This window comes from Myotis lucifugus, unplaced genomic scaffold (assembly GCF_000147115.1).
Source record: "Myotis lucifugus unplaced genomic scaffold, Myoluc2.0 scaffold_45, whole genome shotgun sequence".
Classification (NCBI taxonomy): Eukaryota; Metazoa; Chordata; class Mammalia; order Chiroptera; family Vespertilionidae; genus Myotis; species Myotis lucifugus.
Window position 1 is genome coordinate 6878812 of NW_005871093.1, and position 27673 is coordinate 6906484.

The 27673-nt window shown below is 48.9% G+C and overlaps 1 protein-coding gene across 1 annotated transcript in view; it reads right to left on the reverse strand.

Annotated features, from left to right (window-relative positions):
* The window catches only part of CUX1 (cut like homeobox 1), a 281408-nt gene that overhangs the window by 44072 nt on the left and 209663 nt on the right, over positions 1 to 27673 (reverse strand). The window contains 8 exon segments of the mRNA XM_023753423.1: positions 13961 to 14017; positions 14541 to 14706; positions 16939 to 17780; positions 20605 to 20706; positions 22167 to 22232; positions 23344 to 24012; positions 24998 to 25094; positions 25841 to 25889. Of these exon segments, the coding sequence (XP_023609191.1) occupies positions 13961 to 14017; positions 14541 to 14706; positions 16939 to 17780; positions 20605 to 20706; positions 22167 to 22232; positions 23344 to 24012; positions 24998 to 25094; positions 25841 to 25889 (2048 nt within the window).

The following is a 27673-nucleotide window of genomic DNA, read 5'->3' on the forward strand; positions in this document are numbered from 1 at the left end:
ATATTCCAAAAACAGCAGGCAAACAACAGCTGCCTTAAGTTTTCAATAGAAGCCAACTGAAAACACACACCCACCATAATTTTCAGAGGCAAATCTCTCTGCAGTTTATCCGATCCACTGTTTAAATTTCCATACTCAGCCCTCTATCTGCAGTAATAACAACCCAAATTCCATTTAGTGTTCATTTGAGCAGTCAGGATAAAGTCATTTCTTATTATCTCCCCACTGTGTAAAAAACAGCTTGAAGGTAGGAAGTCAGCAAGCATTTTCACCAAAAAAGTAATTATTGTAAGTGACATTTTTACTGCTGGCATGCCATAAGGCGAACTGTGCATTCAGAAGGACAAGTTGCTGAAACAAAATGACAGGGTACTCTGTGACATTCTGACAAGAACCCAAACATTATTTAACTGGCGGCTGGTCTGATGCACCACTTTTCATTATGTCCATAGTTCAGGCTTTGAGCCTGTGCCAAACCAGGAAATTCCAAGTGCCTATAAAGACAGACAAGGATGGAAAGATGGGAGAAAAGGATGAAGACTGGGGCCAGCGAGGGGTTAGGGAACAGAGTGGGGAAGCAGCATGGTCGCGGCCGGGCACATGTGAATGTGAATGAGGGAGGAAATTAAGGACCAGAGGAAAGGGAGTGCAGGGAGAGGCAGAGAGAAAGATGGAGCCAGAAGGGACAGGAGACTTGGCAGCTGCAAGTGGCACGACAGTGCCAGGAAGGGCAGAAGGTTCTGAGTGCCTGGTGCTGGCATCCTCTGTCCAATAGGAGCCCTGGTGGCCTGGAAGGACCTTGCCCAGCTTGAGGGCCTTTCCAGCTGACAGTGCTGACAGCTTCAAAGGCCACAACAGGGTAACCACCAGGCTGGAATGCTTCCCAGCCAAGTTCAAATATAAAGAGATGGAGACACTAACCCTGTGCCGAAAGGCCGGGACTTGATCGCAGGCTCCCACGGTTCTTCTCTGAAGAGACCCACCACCGGAGGGGTTTTGGCCAAACAGTCACTTTAAAATAATGAATGAGGTTCTCTGCTTTAAAGGTGGAAAGCCACCTAATTTAGTCACAAACTGGCCAGGCCTGTGCCACCCAGGATTGCAAGACCCTCTCACTGATTAAGTTCCGACATCTCCGAACACCATACCTTTCCTTGGTGGCAGTGGCAGCCTGAACCCCACTTCTGGGGCTCTCAACTGACACTCCCAGCCCCTTGAGGACCGCCACCCTATTTCCACAGTCACATATCTTCGTTAGACACAGCCAATATAAAAACATGGAGGTTTCTGCTTCTGCATGAGTGGTATTTTGACTGATTAGCAGGAATTTGAAACAAAATACCTGGATACTTTAATAGATGTCACAGACATGCAGGAGCCTTCCACACCTCTCCTACCACAGGGGAGAGAAACAGAAGTAATCTGACAACATAGTAAGGTCTATCAGAAGCCCCTGCAGTGCCACACGACAAAACAGCCTCCTTCCCAGGGCCTGCACCTGATGCCTCGGGGAGAGAAGGGAAGAGCCTACTGCCTCAGGTCCCACTCCCATGGGCTCCAGGGAGTTGGGGGGAGGCTCCTCAACCTCAGGGAAAGGTCCATTCCCCAATGACACCAAACATCAGCACACACCTCTCCCCACACCCAGGCTGGAGCCACCCCTTCTTGCCGCCTGGGGTTGGCAATACTCTTGGTCTTCAGTCAGCCTGGGCATTGCTGTAAATCACCAAAAATCTCAGCAATGCTACCAAATCACCTTTTTTTTTTTTTTTTCAATAGCAGAAAAGAGTAACCTAAGAAAGGCCTGGAGGGAAGACCTGGGAGGAGGCAGAGGGGCTGGTGAGAACCTCTACTGTCCCAGGAAGGTAGCTGTCACTTTCTACTTTCTTCTATAAAAGGGAAGAACAAAGATTTCTCTCCTGCACACATCCCAGCCCCCTGCCAGGGCTGAAGTAAGGCTAGGAAAGATGAGACAAAAGCCCTTGGCACACAGGTGCTGGTGTGTGTGAACAACACATTTTTTAAAGTCTGCCTAAGGAACTCTTCTTTGGAAAAGACAATAATGCTGGGGAAAATGGAAGGCAGCAGGAAGGAAGGAAGACCAAATATGAGAAGGACTGACTTCACAAAGAAGCCCTGGGCATGTGTCTACTGGAGCTGAGCAGGGCTGTGGAGGACAGGACACTGCACATCACTCATTCAGTGTCGTCTGGAGTCGGAGCCAACTCAATGGCACGTAACACACAAGGAACTCTTACAGTGACACAGAAGCCAACATATTTTACTAACAGAAAACCTGTTTAATAAAAGCAAGGTTTCTATTTAACTTATGCCATTTATAGCTTATCTCCCTAAACTTGACTTCTAAGCCGCTTGAAGATAGGGCCTGTGTCTTTCATTCAAAAAGGGACCCTCTAAGTGCTGGGGGTCAGACAGTGGTGGACCAGGCAGATATCATCAAACAAGTTACTGTCACAAAGACCCTGTGACGAGGGCTAGGCCAGGGATGTACTGGCGTAGTGTGTGCTCACACGCTGTGGTGTTGAAGGATGAGGCTGGGGTTGGGCATGGAGGTGTGCCAAGGCCTGAGGTGGGGGGAAAGGAGAGACGGGAGCTGGCCACACACTAAGGAGGTGGGACTTTAGCCCCAGGGAGGCTGTGGGAGGGGAGTGGCCCAGCTGGACATGCGATCTGGAAATAGAGTTGTACCTGTAGTACTGTAGACTCGAGGCTTGAGCTAGGACTGGGGCTATGGAAATTGAAAAAAGAAAAATCTGACAGGTGTTTAGGAAATAGACAGTGAGTGTGTATTTGGGGGGAGGGGAAGGTGTTAAGAGGAAAAGAAAATGGAGGTGGGCTGCTTGGGGACAGGGGAGCTTGCACTGAGTCCAGGAATGCCAGAGGGAGAGCTGTTCAGGGGAGACAGGCCAAACTCGATTTCTGGGTATTTCATTGGAGGAGGTGATGAATACATGGGTCTTGCGGGAGGTCTGAACACCAAGGGAGGACCCTGGACCAGCTGTCCTTGGCTGGTCACCTGGGCCTGGTGGGCAGAACAGGGGTGCAGGAGATGCTGGCCACTGAGTGTTGCTGCAAAGTCACTCAGAGGTGTACAGACACTCGGCAACTCCCATCATAAACCACATCTTGTGCCACCTGGTGCTTCTCTCACTCAGGATTATTTTCCATTTTCCTGTTTTCTCCCTAAACTGGGAAAGTACACGGGGGAGAAAAACGATCTTAACAAATCTGCGCTGACTTGAGAGACACCTGGCGAAGCTGCCGGGGTGCTGTGGTCCTGTGGCTGTGCCTTGGGCCTGAGCTGAGTGGGAACTGGCCATGGGGTGGGGCACTGCAGGGATTCAGATGTAAATTTGCTCCCCTTCAGGCTTCGTTATGTTTCTTGTGTATACTTTATAGGCTCTTATGGAAATACCCATGTCAAAAGGAGAGTTTGGGAATATTCAGAATTAAGTTACAATTCAACTTCCGCAGTGAATGGAGTCTGGCAAGGCCACAGAAGTAACCCAGGGTGACAGAGGCAGCCCTGCTTCACGAGCTTTTCTATAGATCCGTACTGATTTAGAAATAATACTTTCAAGTTACTTTCGATAACCTTATTACCGAACCAGCTGCGTGTATGAACACTTACCAGTGCGTCCCTGTGCATTAAGAGAAAATGTATGTCACACAAAGTCTAAACATGTATTACTGAGTTGGGAAAAAACAAATCCTCTAGTTAAATTGCTTTGCTGTAATCAAAGATTAATCACAGTGTGAGTGTGTGCCTGTGTGTGAGCTCATGTATGTGTCCTCTCTTTTTCTTCAGGGTTTCTTTCTGGCTTTGGGCAAACCTGCCTATGCTTCACCAATAGTTACACTCTCTGGCAGGCAGCTTGCACTTCCATTCTAATAGCAGAATTCATTTTCCCAGATTTATAAGAGTTGGAGGAGCTAAGGGGTGGTTTTCTTTCTGAGCCTTCTAGGTCTGCCGCTCAGAAACCCTCAAAAACACGGCAGACAGCAGGCTTCAAAGTGCCATCTGTGCAGAGGCTCCAGCGCTGGCCCCAAGAGCAGCCTATCCCCTCTCAGTAACACAGCCAGGCAGCCTGGCATGCGGGTGATGATGTCTGGGCTGTGATGGAATGTTCCTTAGAGAATCCATGGCTGACTACAGCTGAGGTGGGCTGCTTCCCGGCGTCCCAACAATAGGTAGGTGAGGGAACATGATCTGGCCCCACAAGGGCCCAGGCCGTGCAGAGCAGAACCAAGTGACGTTTTGTCGTCTGCGATGGTATTAGAAAAGCTATTAAGGTACATTATTTTACACATCCTCCCAGTCTCTCCATACTGCTTTACTTAATTTGTGATGAAATTGTTGAGAAAGGGTACTTAATGTAGGACAGTCAGTAAAAGTAATTTATCATCTTCCCGCTTCAGTGCTCACGTTATCAGCGAACTCATTTTCTGCATTCATCATGCAATCAGCCTATTATTTGCATATTAATCAGGCAGTGGACCATGAAAGAACTGCATCCCAGCCAAATGCTGCACTATCTCAGGAGAAACACTCAGTAATTATCATACATCAGTGTTATGATGTGGTAATTGATTATAACATCTTTCTGCTGCCCCTGGGGAGCCCCTCTGCTACCCCAGCTCCAGGCACTCTGGACAGACTTCTTTTCCTCCCCAAGTCAGAGGAACCACTGCTGCTCTCCGTGTGCCATTTCTGCGGAGTATTGATCCTCTCTCCCAATTTCGTGCGGTATTTAAACCATGTGGAACAAAACTGAGGGTAACTCAGGAATGAGAGGGTAGCCGGAGGAAGGCATGTTCCTCTGGACTCTGAGTGTGCTCTGTCCTCAGCCCTTTGGGTCTGGAGGTGCTGCTCCGGCTTCTGGTAAGTTCCCTATGGAATGAAATGCTACAACTTCAGTCTCTCCTCATGAAGTTGGTACAAAGGCAGTTTGGCTGCTTTATTTAGGTGCCAAATGACAGACTAATTTTGGCCCTCTTGTAAAGGACAAATGCAACATCTGCCAATTCGACTCTGGCTATATTTAGGAGTCCAGTTCCAAAGGGAAGAACGAAACAAAATCACGATGAAGTCAGCGAGGGAGCCTCCTGGCTGCTCCGATCTATCCGAGGAGTCTGAGTGTGGCCCCAGGGTGAGTCCGTATGGGGTTGGGGCCACAGAGGGAGAGGACATGACAGCTCAAGGGCAAGGCAATCCTTTGATAGAGAAAGGCCCTCAGGCCACTGTGTATTTTTTCTTGGATTTAGATGGGAAGGGGTTTCAAAGCAGCATGGACCTGCATCACAGGCCACATGAATTAAATACTTTCTGTTGCAAAACTTGATAGTCTGACTCTGCCAGTGATTTGTGCTGGGTTCTCTCCCCTTCTCCTGCTGATTCCCCAGAAGAAACACCAGGATAACGGAGGTATCGGACTTTCTATTCATTTTTGGTTTTGTCTTAGATTTGATTTTTGATATTTGTCCATTCCTAATTTAAACCCAAGTTTGTTCCTGTTTTGCCACACGGCCTTGACTTCTCTGAGTGTAGTTCCCATCGTGGAGGGATCAAGTCCTTAGGGCTGAGTGACAGCCTGCCTGGACTGGGCGCCCTGCAACATCTCTATGGTAGGGAGGCCGTTGGTCTCAGGACCACGGTGCTTCTTCCACCTCCTTCTTGACTGGGGGCAGAATGCCTCTCATCCCTGAACCCTGGCCAGAGCCTTGGTTTTCTCAATCCAGAAGAGGGAGGAAATCATGTCCATGATTAAGGATTAAAGACATTAGCATTGTGTGGGGCACACAAATGATGTAAATACTCCAGTTTCCTCATTTTATTCCAATTACTTTTCTAAAATTACCTGAGGATTTTTAGGCATTTAAGCTTCTTCATCTTTCCCTAGAACCAAACCACTGAAAACTGAAGTCCTCATTTGCTCCTATGACCTATTTTTGCCTCTTGTACTAAATGAGCAATGTACTATAAATTCGACTTTCTAAAGAAAGTTTACAAGGGAGAGAAAGGAGATGTGTCTAGAGACCTGTGATGAGGGCCTGCTGGGGCTTCCTCCAAAAAGGGAGTTAGGACATGCCAGCACGGAAGATTCAGGCAAAGCAACTGAGAGAACTTGATGGAGAAGGTTCTGCCACTCACCCATGTTAAGAGTCATCCCTACGTCCAGACAAGAAGTCCTGGTTCAGCACTAGTTTGCCCCAAATGGCCTGTGTGATGACCTGTAGTCTTACTCTCAAAGCTCAAGATTTTGGGCCAACTTCAAGGAATGGTAGACGAAGGGACAACGTCAAAGGACGGATGGCATTTCAGAGAAACCAAGAATCGAAGAGCTGCATGTAGGTCCTCCTTCAGTGGACCCTGGATGCTGGCTGCCACCCGCAATGTTCGCACTTGATAATTTCCACCCAAGGAATGAGCGGCTGGACTTCTTTTCTGTTTCAAAGTCAGAGGCCTGACGTTTCATGTGTGCAGAGATGCTATTCTACAGCTATCTGTGCACAGACAACATATAATGGCAGCAGTGGCAGCTGCTGTTCTGGAGGCTTTTATACACAAACTCATTTAAACCTCCCAACAGTCTCAGGCATAGGTACTTTATTTTTCCTATTTTACAGAAGAGGTCAAGTCTCTTGCCCAAAGCCACACAGTCATCAGCGGCAGAGGCAGGATGAGCCCTCGGCAGTATGCTCTGAGCCTGCTGGCATACTGCTGCTTATGTGTGCTGGCTACTGCAAGATAGTTTATGTTTTGCTGTAGAAATCAATCTAAATACCTCTCACTAGTAATTGGTTAAATAAAATATGATATATCCAGATACAGAAATTCCCTACAGCTGTAAAAAGAGGGAACTTTATGTACTAACCTAGTAGTCTCCACCATGTATTGCTAGATGAGAAAGCAAAGCCCAGTGCCTGAGTCCTGCCCTTCTGAGTGGAAAAAATACCTAATACATGGGTTCTCTGCAGGAAATTGGGAACACAATCACGTGTGGGGAGGGCATCTGGGGCTGGGGGAGAGGGAGGGCGACTTAGTTTTTAAAAAGGTGGAAGCCCTTTTATATCTTACATTTTGTAAAAATGGTGCACTTTATTCAGGACCCCCCCCCCCCCCAAAAAAAATAATAGGAAAAACACTGAAATAAACCTCTTTAACTCTCTCCTTTTTTGGAGAGGCACAGCGACAAATCCCACTCTGGGAGCAAAGAACTCTGGGGGCTAATTTATGCTGGAGCAGCCTTTCCCAGGGACATATGCTGCTTTGAGATGAAACACTGAGTTGCCATCTTGCTCAGTGGCCACCGGGCATGCCTGTGCAGGGTCTGCAGATGCACTGTGCTCTAGGGGAGGACAGGCTGGGTGGGGTGGGCTCGGCTTGTCCTACCCGTGTGTTACAGGCGTGAAAGGGCCTCCACAATCCCTCTGCCCTCCTGTGTTAATGTTGCAGGGCGGCTGTTTCAGGATCACATGACCAGTCCCCACTGTGATTCCACCAAATGCTGGGGATGGCTGGGAGAGCTGACAAAGCAGCGTCCACACACAGGGAATACAGGCAGGTGATCATGACCAACCACCTTTCAAAGAACTGCGAGAAGTGCGTCCTCCTCTCCTGCAGCGTGCAGGCGGGGTGGGGGCTGCCCCTGCTCTGCCTCACCCTCCTCTGAGGCTGCTCTCAGGGGCGTCGAGCTGCAGCCTGCCTCTCATCTCTCTTGAAGAGTTAGCTGCAGACAACCGAACCCCTTTTTACCTTAGCTCAGTCCAAATAAGGTCAAAAATCACTGAAAAGGCACTGGTGAGAAATAAATACACAGAATACAGTTTCCTAGACCATCTTGGCAGGCACAGGGGAGAGCAAGACACCACACGGCACCCAAGGTGAGTAAGGACCTCCCAGACCCAGGGGGATGTGCTCCAACCCCTGCCAGCTGAAGTTCCAGGGCACATACTCCTGCGACCGACAGCCTCCTCATCCCCCCGCCCCCCCCATTTGAACAGGGTCTTTCTCTTCATGGGGCTGAAGAACCTGCCCTTTGAGCATTGGTGCATCATAGCCCACTGACTAGTATGTCTTTCCCCATGTGATATCTTTGCTTCTCTACGACCGTTTTCTGAGCCTCACAAGCCCTACCCTGCAGCACTAGACAATTTCTCTTTGAACTGTCCAGCTTGCCTGGGGAATATTCAGCAGCTGTTGGTACCACCCCATGTCCCAGGCAGTGCTCACACTCCACACTGGAGGCCATGCTGCCGCTGTTGTCTCGAGACACTTGCCTGCCTAATTGTGAAGATGAAGCAGAGGAAGCTCTTTCCCTGGACACAAATCTGGCCCTTGGTGGTCCACCTGCTAAGGTCTTAGGCAAGGGGTTTCCAGCCTCTAGCTTCTGTCCTGTCTTCTTCGGAATGGGATTGGTGAGAACCCTGGTGAGCTGTGCCACCAATCACTGGCCAAGGCTCACCTCCTCTAAAAGAAAGAGCCACCACAGGGGAAAGGAGTACTCTGGGGTGATATGTGGTTTTGGGTGAGCCAACGCCACCACAGGGGCAGGCCACAAAGGTTACCTTCAAAGAGCAAAGGTCCTCCCTTCTATCCTGTGATGTACACCTTTCTTATTATACAAGCCTTAGGGCAGCAACAGCAACAGTATTCTACATAAAGAAAAGACAAATTCATCCACAATCCATTTTCCTACTGTCACTTTAAAAGAAAAATATAAGGCCTCTGAATTAGGGGCCTCTAATGCTTTCATCTTTTTCAAGAGTTCCCTTTTTGATGTGCAGAGCTCTCCACCTAGAATGTTCTTCTCCCTGACTCCTTCGCCCTTCACGACCCACTGCCCTCCTCTGGGCTCCCTCCCTCAGAGCCACGGGGCCCACCTCACACCTGCAGCTATACATAACCGATAACAGACAACAGGAAGGTAGGTTTGTGTCTGAATCCAGAAACCTGTCCTTTCTGACCTCAGAGTAGAAAATTCCCTAATTATGGCACTCTTGATTAAAAAAAAGAAAAAAGAAAAGTCCTAATGCAGGTTACAACCAACCAAGAAAGAAAGAAAGGAATGGGGCACTTAGTTCTCTTGGCCACCATATTCCGTGGGTGTAGAAGGCTGAACCCCTGGCCAAATGATGCGTAGTGGCCACCTGCACCGGGAGGGCACTTTCTAGTTGACATGCTCTCTCCAGAATTCTTTCCTGTTTTTTGTTCTGTTGTCTGTAGTTATGTATAAGTTAGTTATAGTCAAGCCTTTTCTGTTATTCAAAATAAATAAGGGTCAGAATAATTCTTTTTGGAGAGAACCAACAGTTACTTTCACTGATTTATTCTGATGAAAAAGAAGAGAGAAAAAATCAAATCAAATCCAGTCTAAGGCAGTGAATGGGGCTCTGCCTGCTTTAGAAAGTGCCATGGGATTTTTTGGGGGTGCAACTAGCCCCTCCTCTTCCTATTAGTGTATCCAAATGCCCCACCCTGATTTAGTCATTAAAACTGAGGAACTGATTGCTTATTCAAGGAAGCTGCATCAAATCCTACTGCTGAGTTCAAAGCACTAAAATCCTGGGCATATTTTCCTGGTCATCTCATGGGTACAAAGCAAGAGATGGTGCATATTAAAAGGAACTCTGGCCTGTCCCTAACAAGGGGTTGTGGCCAGTAAATCTCCTGGCCATGGAAGGCCATGTACAGCACACAGCTCCGTGGTCATCATATCAGGGATGGGTACACATGGGACCACCCACGTTAGAGACAGACTGCAGCTGCTGTCTTCTCAGGAGGCAACTGATATTCTGCTGATTGAAAATAACAACACGGAGCCACGGAATTCGCCACGGGTGGGGAAGACTTGGAACCCGCAGTTCCTGACTGACACGCTGGGAAAAAGCCGGATATTTTGTGATTAATCTGAGGAGAATGGGCCATCCTTTTGCTTGTACAGCTTGCAATAATCCATCTGAAGCTGGGGTGGATGATTGTTAGCTACAACGCTGAAACACTCCCATATTAAAAAGTTATAAAGCCAAGTGCACTGGGCAACAATCCTCTATCAGATTTCTGTATGTAATGACTAAGGTGGCAGCCAGGACAATCCGTTCCTCCTCCCACCCCTCCTCCCCTTTAGAGTTGTCTTCTTTCTTCTTCCCTAGGGGCAAAAAGATTAATCACACCAAGAGACCGTGACTATAAAGAGCTTTAAGGAATAAAAAAGAAAAAAATCCAATGGTTTACTACATCATATCTACCTATCTATGTACCTACCTACAAAGACACACACACACACACACACACACACACACACACACACACACACCCCCTTTGCTACAGCTCAAGGCTTTCTTCCCTTTAAACACACTGCTAAATGGTAAGCAATTACTGCAGGCCATAGGCAGAGAACACAGCCTTGCTAGGCCCCTCCCTCTCCTTCTACATTAAGTGTTCCTCCCTTCTGCCCCGCCCCCTGCATTGCTATTGCTAAAGCCAAAATCAGAAGCTAATGGGTGATGCCTGCGGTGGAAGACAAACAAAAGGGAGACTTAGAGAACCAATTCCAAAGGACTACCTCCAATTCTACATTCAAATAGGTCTGCCATATTAGATCAGAGTCCCTGTATATAACCACTGCCCCACCTCCCATGACACTGGACATGGGGGCTTTGAAAGAAGACAATACAAAAATGTTTGTAGAAAACTAGACTACCAGGAAATATATGAACAGGTAACTCATATGACTGGCATAGAACCCTCTGCACTCCTACTCTTCAAGGCCTCAACAGCTTCAACAAAAAGCACAGGTTACTAGCTGAAAATGGCACATCAACTTCCCTTAATGCCCAAGGCTATCACCCCAACGCTCAGATCATCAAAGGAGCATTCAGAAATGGTTATAACCACCAAGAGGAAAAAAATGATGCAATCATTGTTTCTCTCCCCTTATCATAAAACTGATCAGCAAGTTTGACATACAAATCATTAAGGAAAATAGAGATGCTGAGAGGCAACGAAGTTGGGCAGAAAGAGACAGACAGGAATTCTTCAGTGAGGAAAACAGATTCCTGGGTCAGCAGTTTCCTGTTTAAATGAGTGAGGCCATTCCACTCCTGGGGCACCCTATCGCCATGGTAACTAAGCACAGAGCCACGCATTAGGTCCATACCATCTTGGCAACAAAACTATAGCTCTTACTGAAGGGCTATGAACAGAAGGCAAGTCTTCCAAAGTCCTGCACCTGGGAGGCTAATCTGACCTCCAGGCTAGTTTGGCAGCCTGAATTCTCACCAATATTCAGGTATAAACCAACTCATGGTTGGAATTACCTTCCTGCAGCCAAGATGCCCCGGGGTAGAGACCTCATGGAGCCACCACCAAGGCAGAGCATCCTTCTGGGTCTGGAGTCTCTTGGAAGGATTCTGAGGTAGCCATGGTGAGAACAGGGACTCAGAATCCTGGAGAAATCCTAGGACCAGAGGCCTCACTCCCCTTTTCTGGGGGAGCAATGCTGAATGTTTCCTCAGAGACACTGCTCTTTTAAGCTGTCAAGAAGATTCTGGAGTCTTCTATAGGCATTCATCCCAATGATTTCCGTCATTGTAATTCTGTCTTTTGAATCTAAATGCCACATATTGAAAAGCACAGCTACTTTAATTCTTTGAAACAATCTTAAAGAATAACACTGATTGTAAAGAAACTTCAAACAAGGAAAACTACCAGCCACAATCCTGCCACTGTGCAAAGATCTTTCTTCCAATTGTGAAGCACTTTCTAGCTTTCTTGATCTAGAAAAGTATTTTTGCATAGTTACCATAATGATACTTGAAAGTTTGCATTTTCCTAGGATATGAGAAATATTTTTCCACATTTCTCCAGTCATCACAATCATTGTTTTTATTGATGGCTTCCCTACTGCTGACCGACCATGGGTGCACTGGGTAAGTGGTGTGCAACCCATTTCCTGTCTTACTGAGATGACATAGGGAGAGGCCTGCCTGCCACTTCTTTACAGAAGCCACTGGTGCTTACTTTTTTTTTTTTTAAAATATATTTTATTGATTTTTTTTTTTACAGAGAGGAAGGGAGAGAGAGAGAGCCAGAAACATCGATGAGAGAGAAACATCGATCAGCTGCCTCCTGCACATCTCCCACTGGGGATGTGCCCGCAACCCAGGTACATGCCCTTGACCGGAATCGAACCCGGGACCTTTCAGTCCGCAGGCCGATGCTCCATCCACTGAGCCAAACCGGTTTCGGCGACTGGTGCTTACTTTTATCGAGGCTCACTGCCTCCCCCTTCCTCTCTCTTCCAATCTGCAAACTCCCCAAGAGTTTTACGTCACTTTATTTTATAAAGTAATTTGATATCTTACAAATATCATTTACATTCCTCTTAGGAGCCCTGTGTGTTTTCCTAGGTTGGAAATGTGACTGCTGTATGAATGTTCCAGCACGGTAGCGATTACCTGCTACACAACAAAAAGCCAAAAGCCATTCTTCCAAGATTTGTTCGGACACGGAGAAGGTTTTGGCATCGATCATAACTGACTTAGGACTGCAGGAGATTTCCTGTTTTATTTAGGAACAGGGGGTTTTGATCTAAGAAATGTTAGTCACAGTCTGCCAAGTTCAGTCCTGACTCTGATGGGGTAGCAAAGGCTGTGGAGAGTTTAACAGGAGGCCAACTTTCTGTTAGAGCAAGAGGCAAGGCTGATTTTCCATGCAAACGTCCGCAAACTCTAGCACGAACAACTATGCCCATTATTTTCCCTGATGAATGCTGAATGTGAGCCAGTACTGCCTAAGTTCTCCAGGACTGGGCCAGCCCAGAAATGAAGGGAGAGGAAGGTCCACCTGATCCTTCTTCAGATGGACTATTCCATTTAGATATCCAGCCAAGAAGCCTACAGCTCGGGCAACATGCAGCCTTCCAACCTCCATTTTGGTCAAAATCAGATGGGACACCTAAAACAAACAAGAAAACCCAACCGGGAACTTCGCTGCAACCTACGCGCTCGGGCTGCATCTGTGTGTGGGTTTGGCATCTTGTAGTGGTAGCGGCCGCTGCCGCCCAGCTGTTCCCTCACTACACATGTTTTCCCTCGTAAAACTTCCAGCAGGCTGGCGGGCTTCACGCTCCTCACTTAGCTTTGTTTGTGTTTTCAATGAATCAATGGGATATGGAGACTAATCAAGATGTTTAGAAAAATAAAGAAAGGAAAAAAGAACAGCTCGTGATGCTGGCTGTTCCTGAAAGCTGGGTGAGAAAAGCTCTGTGCAGGAAGGACCCGGAAGGGGGTCTAGGAGCATGGGCACGTGGGCCAGCCCTTGGGTGCACAGCAGAGGTGCCACCTCAAGGACCTTACAGATCTCAGATGCCATCTCTGCCCGTATCCCAGGCCCTCCATCACCTGCTCCCAGGCTGGATCCCTGGCTTCAGCCCCACTCAGCTGTGTCCCTGGCTCTCCATCCAGTCACATACTGAACTGACTCTTCCTGCCTTCATTTTCCTCTTGCTTGAAGGCAGCCTAGAATCTTCCAGAGGAACCTGACTGCCCCTTACCATGACCCCACTGGGAGCGATGCATGCCCATTCCTTGTGCCCTCCTATCAATGGAAGTCCCAAGCACAGAATCTGTCCCTGACTTGAACCGCAGCCTGCAGCTGTGAACACAAGGCTTTACACCTAGAAACAGACAGACTGATGAGAGAATGCGGCGAGGAGCAAGAAAAGGCTGCAGGAACTCTGCACTCAGCTGCCGACTCTCTCTCTCCCCATCAGAAACTACAACCACAAGGACACAGTTTGCCAACTGCCTACCATGTTTTCAGCTCCCATATCCAGAATGAGGGGCCCTTTGAGTATCCCTGTTCCAGACCAGAGGACAGGAAAACATATGTGGCAGGGAAATATTTCATACAAAACAAGAGTAATCAGCTATTTACCTGAGCTCACACAGCCTTGCTGCAGAGGATCCTGTAGTGACGTCACAGAATGGAGGACTAAATAAGAAAAAGAAATACAATTAAATGAGGAAAAAAGTCCAGGGGTTTAAAGCTTTCTAATTAACTGAGTTTAGCAGAGGGGGGACAGCATAAAGTCCCAAAGGCCTAAGAGAGGGTTCCCCACTCCTTATGGGGAGAGGCCAGAATGCGGGGTCCACACAGGCAGGCAAAGTGCTGCTGGTAGAAGGTAGGATCCTGTCTGGGGAACAGGCAGAGGCTGTCGCCCATCACAGCTTTCACCTCTGTGCCTTTGGCTGATCTTTCCTGATTCCCCGATTTAGCTACTTGACTTTTACTTATATTTATGTATAAACAGCATTTCCTTAATTGGTAACTCATTTTCTGCTGCTTATAAAATTAGCTAGGCACAATCTTCTCTCTCCTAAAAAACGAAGTGAGTCCCATGGCAACAGGTGGTGCAGGAAGGGGGGCAGTTCTCTGCCTGCAGTGCCATGTGGCTGGCTGCCTTGTGCCCAGATGCCCCTTCTCCCTCCCTGCAGCAGCTCAGGACTGCCCTCACCTGGCCCCTGTTGTTGTCCTTGGACCGGCAGGACGCCCTGGCCCAGCTCGCCATTTAGCCAGAGCTGCATCCGGATGAAGGGTTCGCGGCCTTTCTGGGTCAGCTTGCTCCATGGCTTCGGCCGGGACAGCATGTCACTGACACTGCCCTGGGACAGGCCCAGCACCTGGAATGGCAGACAAAGACCATTGCATCAGCGCTCAGGGGTGAGCGTGAGGCTGTAGTGACATGCACGCACGCTGTGAGGTGTGACAGAAGACGCACAGGGAGTGCTTCTGGGAGGAGTGGAGAGCCAGTGCTCTAAGGATGGGGATAGCCTGGGGTGGGGAATACTTTTCAAGGTCATTGCTGGGCTGATGCCCTGGCATGAGGAGCCATGGTTATAGTCACAGCTTTCAGCTCCCAGGGAGAGGCAGCCTGGGAAAGGGAGGGGTGGGGTCTCCCTCCTGCCAAGGCTGCAGGGTCGTCGTCTTGACAACCCAGGAGGAAACATTGAAACCATCTTGCTCTTTGCCTGGTGGCGCCAGGAAAGGCTGAGGTGCTGAAGCCAAGGACCCCTTTAGAGGCAGAAGCAGCGGATACTGGTGGGATGTTGGAAGCCAGTCTCCTTTGCTGGTGCTGGGCCAAGTTGGCATTTAGAAAGATTTGCTCTCTCTGATCCCATCCTGCTCTACAATAGGGGCCCAGAGGTGAACTGGTGGCAACGGGGGAGCAAGTCTGGGAGGAAAACTTGCTGTAGACAATCCACGAGTTGCACATACATTCCCGGGTTTTCTTATGCTCACATATGGCCATACATATGTATGGGCACAAACACCCCCCACAGGACACAGATGCAGCCCAGGGATATTTAGGGGCTGCATCCGATCAGTCTTTTGAAAAGTTCTCAAGTTTCAGAATAAACTGCACTCGTGGGCCAAACAAGTTCAACACTATTAAGTCTGCTAAATTTAAGGCATGAGCACAAGTGTCTATTTAAATGTTCTCAAATGATATTTTTACAACACTGAACTAGAAATTTCAAGGGACTTTAAATTTTCATCCTCATTTCTATTCCCCCATCACCTTTTAAAAAATCAGGACAAAGAGATCACAATCAGGTATTGCAAGGATTCATAGCACCACACTGCGACCACTGAAGTGAAGGCAGGACAGTGTGGGGGTAGGGGTGGGTGGGTAGGCCCCTTGAAGCCACTGCTGACCCAGCCACACACCCCTCAGGGAGGCTGCCTTTTAGGGGAATGGAGCACTTCTCATTATGCTCAGCATTCGTTACTTAATTTAAAATGATCCTGGGGTATTATGTTTATCTTATACTAGAGGCCCGGTGCAAGAAATTCATGCACTCGGGGGGGGGGGGGGCGGGGGAGGGAGGGGGCGTTCCTCAGCCTGGCCTGCGCCCTCTTGCAGTCCTGGAGCCCTCGGGGGATGTCCATAGGGAGCAGGCCTAAGCCATCAGTTGGACATCCTTAGCACTGCCTGCAGAGGTGGGAGAGGCTCCCGCCACCACCGCTGCGCTTGCCAGCGTGAGCCCAGCTTCTGGCTGAGTGGGGCTCCCACTGTGGGAGTGCACTGACCACCAGGGGGCAGCTCCTGCATTTAGCGTCTACCCCATGGTGGTCAGTGTGCATCCAAGTGACCAGTTGTTCTGCTGTTCAGTCGATTTGCATATTAGCATTTTATTATATAGGATTTTACAGGCCTGGTAAATCCCCATTATCCAGAATCTAGTTACCAGGAAGTGCCAAGAACAGAAAGGGTCTGGGAGCTCATCCTTAAGCCACTGTGAGTCAGGGAAGGACGGTATGGAAACAAGGGCTTCCAGGGCTCTGGGCAGCCCTGCCCGGGGCCACCTCCAGCCATGCATTCCTGGGCAATCACTTAATCTCTGGCTGGAAAGTACCTCAGTGCCTTCTGAATCATGAGAAAGGTGCAATTATGCTTTACATAGCCTTGGTGTTCTCTGCATGCTGGCTGTCTCTCTACGTGGTCAGATCCTTTTTTGGCCAAAGAAGCCTGCAGAGCTGCCTCTGGGCTGCACTTGGCAGCAGAGGCAGGACTTTAATTCAGTCACCTGTCAGCTTGGGGCACGTAGGCAGTTAACTTCCCTGAGCCTCGGTTTCCTTGGCTGTCAAATGGCAACTTTACCATCCCCCTCACAGTGTGACTAAGTGGTCTAAAGGAGCACAGTTGGTTAGAGGGTCTAGCCCAGAACCTGGTCCCCAAAGGGACGCAGCAAATGGAACATTCACCAGCCAGCCTTTCCAGAAGTTTGGGAGTGGACAGCCCATTATACTCATTGGTTAATGCAATGGGTGACAGCAATGTCCTCTAGATACTTAGTTGTAAGCAATGAAAATAGACGGGAAAACCCAAGCACCCAAATCGAATCCCTTACCTTTTCCCCGAAGATCCGCTGACAAATGCCATTCTTGGCCAGCTTCTCTTTCACCTGCCGGGTGAGCTCGATGGTGTCCACCTCCTGGTACATGTAGATCTCATACTGCTCAGGCGTCAGTGGAGGGACAGAGGGCTTGGTGGGCTTGGACAGGGGCACGATGGGGGAGGAAGGCAGGGGGCTGTTCTGGGGCGTCTCGCTGCGGCTGGCTCCGGTCAGGCTCAGCTCTGAGCTCTGGGAGTACGGTGACTCAGCGCTGGGCCATTCTTTCCAGTATTCAGAGGAGGAGGAGGAGGGTCCCTGGAGCTGGCTGCGTTCAGCTCTTGCCTGGCTGCTGCCACCTTTTTCTTTCCCGCTGCTGGCTTCTTCGGCCTTTGTTTCCTCGGAAGGAGGGTTGTTCTTTCTCTCCGGCTGCACGGTGCTCCACCAGTGGTCCTTCCACCCGCCACTGCGGCCCAGCTCGTTCTTCACGTGTCGCAGGACACCGGGTGTAGAGTCGGTGGCTCCCTGGAGGTCCAGTCCAGGTGCGTCCTGGGACTCCTTTTTGAGGGCTGGGGGGTTGGGCAGAGCAGGGTTGCTGGAATCAGGGGCAGAGGCGGAGGCGGGCTTCTTCAAGGAGATGGCTAGAGGAGGGTAGCTGGACACCGAGGACATGGGCGAGGTGGATATTAACTTGGGGGTCAGGATGGTAATGTCAGTCTGTGTCAGTGGCGTTTGTTTTAAGGCGGGGTCGAGGGCAGCTTGTTGAGCCTCCATTTCTCGGCGGGCTTGCTGCAGGATGGAGCGGATGGCGTCATCGGAGTTCCCACTGCCAGATGTGGAAGAAGGCTGGGCGGGCTCTGCTGCACGGAACACAGAGGAGGTTAGATGGTGGCCCAGCCGCCACCTCTCCAGGTGAGCATGCTTCTTTCACTCCACTTCTTCCTAACCTGACCTGCCACAAAGTGCAGATCACTTGGGAGAACTGCATAGCTCTATTTGTCCAGCTGTGCCCCATCAGTGAGACATTCGTGCATCTTGTGTGATAAGACAGAGGGAGTACGCAAATAGTCAGTGACACCCATCCTGGACTTTCTTTCCCTGATGATTTAAAACTATTCTTGTGGTTTTTCTATATTCTAAAATGTTAGTGGTTTTGTCAAACTTTAGAAACATGATTTCTGTTAACAGTGTTGGTGAGAGACCAGTCTCCCAGTGTAAGTGACTGTGTTTGGGTTAGCCCAGATTCTCTTCTGGGTGGGTGACTGTCGTGTGGCCAGCAACCCGAGCCCCACAATGAGGGGCAATGGGCAGGGACCCAGGGCTGTGATCCCGGGGGAATCACAAGGTATCACTGGGCTTCAGGATTTCCATCTGTAAACTTGGGATGGGTAATGGACGAGATCAGTGGTCGGCAAACTGCGGCTTGCGAGCCACATGCGGCTCTTTGGCTCCTTGAGTGTGGCTCTTCCACAAAATACCAACTTCTGCGCATGGGCCACGAAGTTTCAATCGTACTGTTTGTGTGCACCCGCACGTGGTATTTTGTGGAAGAGCCACACTCAAGGGGCCAAAGAGCCGCATGTGGCTCGTGACCCACAGTTTGCCGACCACGGAACTAGATCAAGGATTCTATTTTTTCTTGTTGTTGTTAATCCTCACCTGAGGATATTTTACCATTGATTTTTAGAGAGAGTGGCAAGGAGGGGAGAGACAGAGAGAAACATGGATGTGGGAGAGAAACATCGATTGGTTGCCTTCCGCGTGCAGCTGCACCGGTATATGCCCTTGACTGGAATCAAACCCGGGACCCTATAGTCCACAGGCTGTCGCCCCATGCACTGAGCCAAATCAGGAGGGCTAGATCAAGGATTCTTAACTCGAGCTGTGCACCAGAATCACCTGCTTCGCTTAAGATGCACACACCCAGGCCCCAGCCCTGCAGTGTGTGATTGAGAAGCAAGTGTGGGATTGGACCAGCACCTGCATTTTCAACCAGCTCCCGGGGAACTGTGGAGGGAGGCCCTGCTTGAGAGATGCTGGGCTGAATGCTCCCTCTGGCTGAGTCAACTCTGTAATGTGCCTTCATATCTGGGGGAAGAAGTCATACAAACTGGCTCTTCTCCTTTAAATGACACTGAAAAATGCCTCGAACAACAGTGACAACCTTTAATGCCTCTTGAGGACTTCACTTTCCTGGTTAACAGGAGGCCCTCCCTTTTCCAACTCACCTGACACTCACAGCGTCCTCCGGGTGAGGGCAGTACCACATCTTCAGGAGAGAAGATGATACACCTCGAGGTGGGCCTTTCACTCTCAATTCGGGGGTATTTCCTACGCTGCCTGGGGTGCCCTGCCAAGTTTTCTGTTTGTTCTGCCACCCAGAGGAGGGACTTGCTTAAACCTCAACTCTGGCCTTGAGGGTGAGAACATACCAAATTGAAAGCTCCAGGGTTCCTCAAACTTTTTAAACAGGGGGCCAGTTCACTGTCTCTCAGACCGTTGGAGGGCCGGACTATAGTTTAAAAAAAAACTATGAACAAATTCCTATGCACACTGCACATATCTTATTTTGAAGTAAAAAAACAAAACGGGAACAAATACAGTATTTGTATTTGCATGTGGCCCGAGGGCCGTAGTTTGAGGACCCCTGCTCTATCCATTGCCAGGCTTGATCCCACAGGAGTCACTTCCTATCACTCTGGGATCTCTGGAAGGAGGCAAGTGGCAACAGAGGGCAACGTGCTGGGATAGGAGTTGAGAGATCAGGGTTTCCATCCAGAGTCTACCAGCTACTGAGTTTGGGCAAATTATTCTAACTTTCAGTGTATTAATCAGGAATAACAGGATAACAAAATCTGTTTTCCAGGATTGTTGTGAGGAACTGGTTTGAAGACCTAGGTTAAGGTAGCTAAAAATGCCCAGCCCAGGCCTGCTTCCTAGAGGGAGCACTGAGTTCACCTGATGAACAAGCAATGTGGGAGTGGGCAGCCTGGGGAGAAGACCCCCTGACCATGGGGGTGGCCCGTCCTCAGTTGCCACAGCTGCCCGAAGCCAGGCCTGGCAGGAGCCCTGTGCTCAGGTTCACGGAGGGGCTCTGCAGAGCAGGGCTTCATGCCTAAGGTAACTCAGGCACCCAGTTTCCTCTCCAGCGGTGTGAGCTGAATCTATGGCATGGCGCGCTTCTCATTCAAAGCTCAACCAGAGAAACGCCGAAATGTGGGAGTTCTCTCCTCTTAGAGGAGGCAGCTCTCAGGAAGCTCGTGGCCAATTCCTGAGGCAGACTAGATGTGGACCGCAGAGGAGGACAAACCCCCTGTTCCTCCTAGCAACATTCACTCCATAAAGCAGCTGTTAAGAATTTATTTTTCACCCACTCTTTTTCAGTAGTGTTTGGTTAAACATGTATCCAAATAACAAAAAGGCGATATTGCATTTAAAAAAGAACTACTAAAGTAAGTCAACAAGATCCTAGATCATGGGTACCTTATTGACTCAATGTTCAAGAATGACAGAAAAAGAATGGTAACTATTAGCAAAAGACCTACTGCACTTGCCTAAATACTTGAAAACATACATTCTGCCTTTTTTTTTTTAATTGAAAAGTTAACTACTGCTGACCAGAATGTCCAAGACAATATTCTAATTAAGTTTGGAAAACAGTAGTCAAAGAAGTGGAATCCATACCAGTTTTTTGCACTTGCAGTTCCCTTTTGGCTTGTTCCAGGATAGACTTGATTGCTTCATCGGACCCAGTCTCTGAGGCTCGGATCCGGGTGGTGATGTTACCTGCAAGGAGAAGCCACACCAATGACATCAAACCCACACCTGGAACAAGAACCAGTGCCGCACAAAGATGTCATTCTGATCAACAGATCTCACAGGAGTTGAGGCTGGTGATGGTAAGGAGGCAGGTACGGCCTCCCATTTACCTGTACCTGCTGTGCATGCAACTTCATAGCAGGTACCGTGACCCCATGCATAAAGGGCTTCGTGCTGAATCTACCTGACGTTGAATGTTATTCGGCCAGTGGGATAAGCTCTCACATTTACTCAAGCTGGACACCCATGGGTTGGGACCAGGGAGAGAAAATCATTTAAAAGCAATTCCAATAACTGCTTTGACATGGGGCTATGTTCAAGGTTCTGTACGTGTATTTGAGGATGGTATCCCAAAAGGAAAAATGGAAAAGAAGGGTAAAAGGTTGAGGCTGATTACCTATTAATCATTTGGATGTACAAAGTAAAGAGGCTAAAGGCTTAACTTAAAATTTTCAATCTGTTATCACATCCTGTCTTTTAAAAGTTTATGAATGAGCCCAGCCTGTGTGGCTCAGTGGACTGAGCATCGTCCCATGCACCAAGAGGTCACTGGTTCGATTCCTGGTCAGGGCACATGTCCAGGTTGTGGGCTTGGTCCCCAGTAGACCATGTGCAGGAGGCAGCTGATCGATGTTTCTATCTCTCTTTCCCTCTCTCTTCCCCCTCTCTAAAATCAGTAATACATTTAAAAAAATTTATTAATGAGGAGAGGAGCCTACAGAAATCCCTAAAGGACAAGAATTCAGTCTTTTGGTTACACGGTGATGCTTTGCAGAGTAGCTGCAATACAGATGTATTGAAGCTACTACGGCCCGGGGGCTGGCCCCAGTTCTTTCTGGAAGCCATCCACGTTTTAATTTTTCACTACCTTACTAAACATAAACTGCCACACCAAACCATTTAAAACCCAGCCTACCACTGGGACCAAGCCCCATTAGAGATGCCACTCTAAGGAGTATGGTCGGGGTTGGCTAGCAGGGCCCACAGGAAAACTGATTATGATTGGAATTTGTCCACTCTGTAGCACCTTCAATGTATTTCAGAATTAAAAGATAGTACAAGGAAGCAGCAATATCTCATTTGACTTAGTCACCTGATTTTTCTCAGAGCAACAACTGTTATTCTTTCACCTGCTTCTGAGAAAATGGAAAAGGTATAATTTGAATCTAACGGGGTTTGGGATTCTTATTTGGGGACTAAATCTTAGTGGTGGAGCCCACCTCTTCTGCACTCGGTAGAGTGCAAGCAGCTCAGAAGGAAGGGGCCTTGTGTACTTGAACCCGTGCTTTGTTTTATACTTACTATCTGTTTTTCCATCAGGTTCCAGGCCAGAATCACACTGCACAGTGTTAACCCAAATACACAGCTAAGGACATGCTGCTTCCTAGGTTACTAACTGCAAAGAAAAACACCTGCCTGCAACATACCTTCAGACCCATTTCTTCGTTTCGGTACTTCCTGAAATAGTCTGTTCAGGCTCTGGCCTGGATTCTCTGTTGAAAAACAAGTGTGGTAAGAACAAAACAATCAGGGGGATGGTGGTGTTGACGATATGGGCTGCGTGACATGAAATCTGAGCCACCTGTAACTACCGAGAGGGCTCGGGGCTTCCTGTGCAACTTGGGAGCTACCAGAAACTTCTGAGAGGCCCTTCCCTGGCTGATCGGCCTCAGAGGCCATGGCTCTGCTGCAAAAGGAGATCAGATGGACCTGCGGCACCAACGCCACCAGGGCAAACAGAGGGAGCACTGCCGCCAAGCGAATCGCCCACCAGCCCCCGGGACAAAGCTCACATTAATCATCCAAAGACAGTTAACATCGCCATAAAAACCTCGATGTGCTTTATGTAAACTGATGCTGTTTTAATGTCTCCCTTTGATTTGTTTTGAGCCTAAATTTCAAGTTTTTTCAAACGTGTCTAAGATTACCTCTCGCTATCATTGTTGCTTTAGCAGAATGATCCCCTGCTGTTAGAGAGGGAAGGAATTCTTTCAATTAGGGACCAGACTGACTTTTTATCTTTTTATGGAGGGTGGGGTAGGAAAGATGTTTTAATGAAACTTTCATGTATTTAACTCAAGGCAGGCATGTTTTGCTTATAATGCTAAATAAATCACTAAATAGAACATAGGCACTGGGAGCGAGTTGGCCACAAGACACACTCCCTTCTGTGTGTTGGGAAGAGAGGACACACTCTCTCGACGGAAGCAGCTCTGTGTGAGGATGGGCCCCGCTGCTGCTGCTGCTCTAGGGCTGGTTGGTACCTCAAGAACTCCTCCTCATGTGAGGCCAGCACCCAAGGCCAATCGATCCCTGGACACTAAACACGCTGAGATATTGTATGTAATGTAATTCTACCGATTCAATACACAGTACTGAAATACTGAGTTTACTACATGTGAGGTGATGAGCATGTTTCAGAGGCTGGATCTCCCAAATCTAACAACTTTTACTCTTTGCCAGTTGACCCTTGAACTCTGGAAATAGTAGAGCTGAAGAGAATTTTACCTGAGGTGATGCACAAATGTTTCATCACACACAGACACACACACAGCACTCTGTGACAGGCTCACACGCTGGTGCCAACCCATGAAAGTCTCTCACCTCTTTGTCTGCCTTGGATGCTGCGAAGAGCCAAGATGTTCTGCTCATCCGAGAGGAACTGCTTCATCTTGTGAAAAGGCTCCTTCCCGCGAACAGTCAGTTTATTCCATGGTTTGGGCCGGGCCAGAATCTCGCTCACGGACCCTTGAGACAGTCCCAAGACATAATGTCCAAAAATGCGCTGTCCAATATTGTGCTTGATCAACTGCTCTTTCACCTGCCGGGCGATTTCTGCAGTGTCTATCTCCTCGCCCTCGGAGACGCTCCCAGCACTTTCTGACTGGCTGGGAGACGGGGCCATGCCATTTACATCTGGGCTTTGTTGTAATGGACTTTGGGAAGATATGGAGTTTGTGCTGTATGGACCTGTTGAAAAAATCATGCTTGTGCTTCCTGCTTCCTGCATGGCCTTGGAGTAGAAGGACTGCATTAGCTGTCGTTGGAGGAGAGAGTTTAGTGCAAATTTTCCCGTAGAAGCCAGGGGTAGGCTGGGGCTTGCCAGGGATGAGCTGAAAAAGTCTTGCGTTAACCCCGCTGGTGAGAACTGGTGTGTACCATTAGTATTGGAAGCCTGCTCCCCCGTGTTGCGGGGCAACTGAGGAGGGGGCGCCGGCAAAGGTCCAGGACGCCGACTCTCAGGCTGGTCTTTCCCTTTTCTCCTGGCTGACCCTACAAGGAAGGGCAAACATAATGCATTATGGGGGATTCAAAAGGGAAAAAAAACCAAGACCAAAATGCAAAGTTTGCCCCACATAAGGGAAAAAAAGTGCATATTTTACAAGGGCCAATGAGCAGTGTTGGTTTGTTTTCAATTGAATTTTTAAATCAGCCAAACAAGGCCCCCCGGAAACAAGCAACATGCATTTCATGTTTGCACCTTTCTTGTACGTTGCAGCCTGGAGAGTCCCCTTGACATAGATTCAAACTCCTAAAGTGACAAGGAGCCGGTACCACACACAGTAGAGTTGACAAGTCGCGGGCCTCTGGCATTCGAGCTATTGCCAGGAGAGCCCCACCTGAGGAGCAGCAAACACTGACATTCTGGGACCAACAGATTCTCTCACACCACGTGCTCGGAGGCGAATGCACTGCACCGAGTCCGTTCGATCGAAGGCACGCACATTTTAAGAATGAAATATCATCGGAGCCCGAGACACTTTTAAATGGTTTACCAGCTGCCAAAACCAGAAGCAGTCAGTGACGCCACCATTTTGGGATGAGCAAAGAAAGGCTAAGGATGGGGGACGTGTTCCCAAGAAAAACCTGACGAAGGAAGAAAAGCTCCACTGAGCCTGGAAGGGCAGGGCTAACCTTGTCCACAGCCCCCGGAACACCACGAGCGAGAGGCCACACAACTAGGCAAAGGTGAGAAAGCCAACATCCTCCGAGTGTCCCTCCTGTGATCTGCAACACTGGCCTAACTGACCTCCACAGATACTCTGCGGCCACATATCTCGCCTTGACCGTCTTTAAGCAGGCGGGGGAGGGGAGGAGAGGAGCAGTGAGGAGGACGAGGAGACCAAACACTTATTAGTCAAGGTTCTCATCAACCAGTGATGTTCCCATCATGCATCGGCCCAGACTCACGGTTCACCTTCCTCTTCCTCGACCCTGGAAGGGACAGAGCAGGGCTCGTGAGAGCCTGTCAACCTACCGCTCAGGTCGCTGTTGGAGATGCGCAGAGAGGCGTTCTCGGACTGCAGCGAGCGGTTCTTCTCCAGCAGCAGCACCTCCAGGGGCTTGGATGCGTCCTAGACAGGGCAGAGTGGGGCTCACTGCGGGCGGCCACCCTCCACTCCTCAGGCCTCAGACCCTGTGACCACACTACTCCATGGCTTCCCACCCAACATGTTATGGAAATCTGACTTCTCCCGATGGTGATTGACACACGCATGGAAAACATTCAAGTTCCTTTCCAAAAGAATTCATTCCAGTTGTAATAATTTTTCTTCTTCTAGACAACTATTCTCTATTTTGTCCCCAAATTCAAGTGGTATAAACCTGTGTCTCATCTGGCAATAGGACTGGCTGCAGAGCCATACACCTGTCAGAAAATCATTGTAAAGGTGCCAGCCACAAAGAGTCAGCTGTTTTATGGGCATCAGGAGCAGGATTCCATGAGATTACTTAAATTTTAATTGGCTACCAGATTACCAAGTGCTATTGTCACCTTGCCTCTGTAGATAATAAAAGCTCCTAAGCCAACCTTTCTGGGCTGATCTTTAACACAATCTGAAATTGTTTTTATTCAAGTTCTTTGTACCAACTTAAATCACAATTTCACCGAAATTGAGTTACCAGTTTGGAAAACACTAACTTTTCTTTTTAAATAAAGACAAATTGCTTTAACTTGGTTAAGTGTTCTTGAGGCATGATTGGCCAGCTAAAGGCGAGAGGTCTCACAGAAATATCGAGATAGTGAAGCTTGCCTAGAGACAAACAGTGACATGGCCATGCGGACACTCATATACACTAAAAGCAAAGTGAGACCATGTACCTGTGTCCCAGCTCCCTCAGACGGTGCAAACTCCATGGACTTCAGAATACTGCAAAGAGCAAGACAGAGTGGTTATTTCCTACTCTGACCTTTGTTCACAGCCATACTAATGAGCATCAACATCACGGTTTCCTGCTCTCCAGGACCAGAGGATCTGACAACTTTAACAACTTCCCTGGCAGCATTATAATCTGATAATGGTCTCTAGAATAACTACTCAACTAGCAGTTGGCCAGCAAAAGTTTCTTGCCCGGCATGTAAATCATTCCATATGGAATCACACCAGGTCTGTTCAGAGTATAATTTTAAAGTTGAACACAGGCATAACATTGATGCAAGTGGAATGTATTTGTAAAGCTTAGTGGGAATGAAAACGCTGGTACAAGGAAGCCAGAGAAAGAGAAATCTCAGCACCATAGGGCTGTCACCCCACACGCTCAAGTGGTAGCTGGCACCTGGGCACAGGGAAATGGGCAAAGAGCATGGCCCCACACCTGGATGGCTCAAAAGCTGGCACAGACCTTCTCTGCAGCCCTGGGCTGGGGAAGGAGCATCATTGCAAAGATGTGGGAGAGCAGGTTTATTTTTCCTTTGTTCTCCTTATCATTGAAATCACACCAGCCTCTAGCTTGCTTCAACAAGCCCGAGAGCTGAGTGAGGTCAGGTGCCCAGAACTGCTGTTTCCAGTGTTTCTTTAGCATGGACATCGCTTTCTTTCTGTGAGTCTATTGGGGAGGAAAGGGCAAGGGAGTCCATGTGGGTGCTCCCCTCACACACAAGGAGGGAAGGCGGTAATGAGAGCGGGCTGCGCATCTCAGGCACGGGCCACCTGAGTTCTGCCAGCATTCTCAAAGCCATGACGTCAGCCTCTGCCCTCTTTAAGCTCCATGGAAGTGTCACCAGGAGAGCAGTGTGTAAAAATGCCAAGGGTCCCGGGAGACCACTTTCTGCCAAGCCACCACGAGATTCAGCAGCAGCCGACTGCTCTTAGTTTCCCTCTGGTTGTACCTTCGCAGTGGCCCTTGTCATGTAAACTAACAGAACAGCATGCCAGGAGCTGATGTGGGCAGGCCGTGCTGTAGGAAACGCTAAAGGACTTGGCCTCGCCCACCAGACAGATGCCTGGAACGTGCTCTTTCTTGGCGGCCATTAGTTTGCTCACAACTATGTGCTTGCCTGAGAGCTTCCTCAGGACCACACAAGAGAAGATGGAGTCTCCAAGTTCATACTGAAACACTGGTGTCTCTTCATGGAGTTAACAGATATTTACCGACGACTTATGTGCCCGTCACTGGAGAATCGGAACCACTCCTCTCCTCATCCTCATGAACATTATAGGCTCTTTTCAGGGAAGACAAAATCCAAAGAGCACGGGAAAGAGAAAACCTGTGGGGCCCTTGGCAGGAGAGACCTCATTAGGCTGGAGACAAGGTCTGTCCGTGGAGGAGTTAAGAGTCTGAGACGGGCCTTGAAGGAACAGGATGCTTTACAGGCCACTGCAGGGTGTGGAAACCCTGGCATAGATGGGAAGAAAACGTGAGCATGTTTCTGAAAAAGCACTGAAATCACTAGGAAGTGGGAGGCCAAGGACACATTTTATCAGAAAAGCCACCGAGTGGGGTGGCTGTCGGATGCTGACGTGGTGGTGGGGGCTGTGGTGTGCAGATGCAACAAGAGGGCTGGCAGGAAGGTGGAGGGTGCTCTGGGAGGAGTGAGGGCCAGTGAGGCAGGTGGGCAGACAGGAGGGACAGATCAGGGATGAGCTACAGGCTGGAGTCAAGGAGCCTTGGTTCCTGGGAACGGAGGTGGTCGGAGTGGGGGGTGTGGGACTGA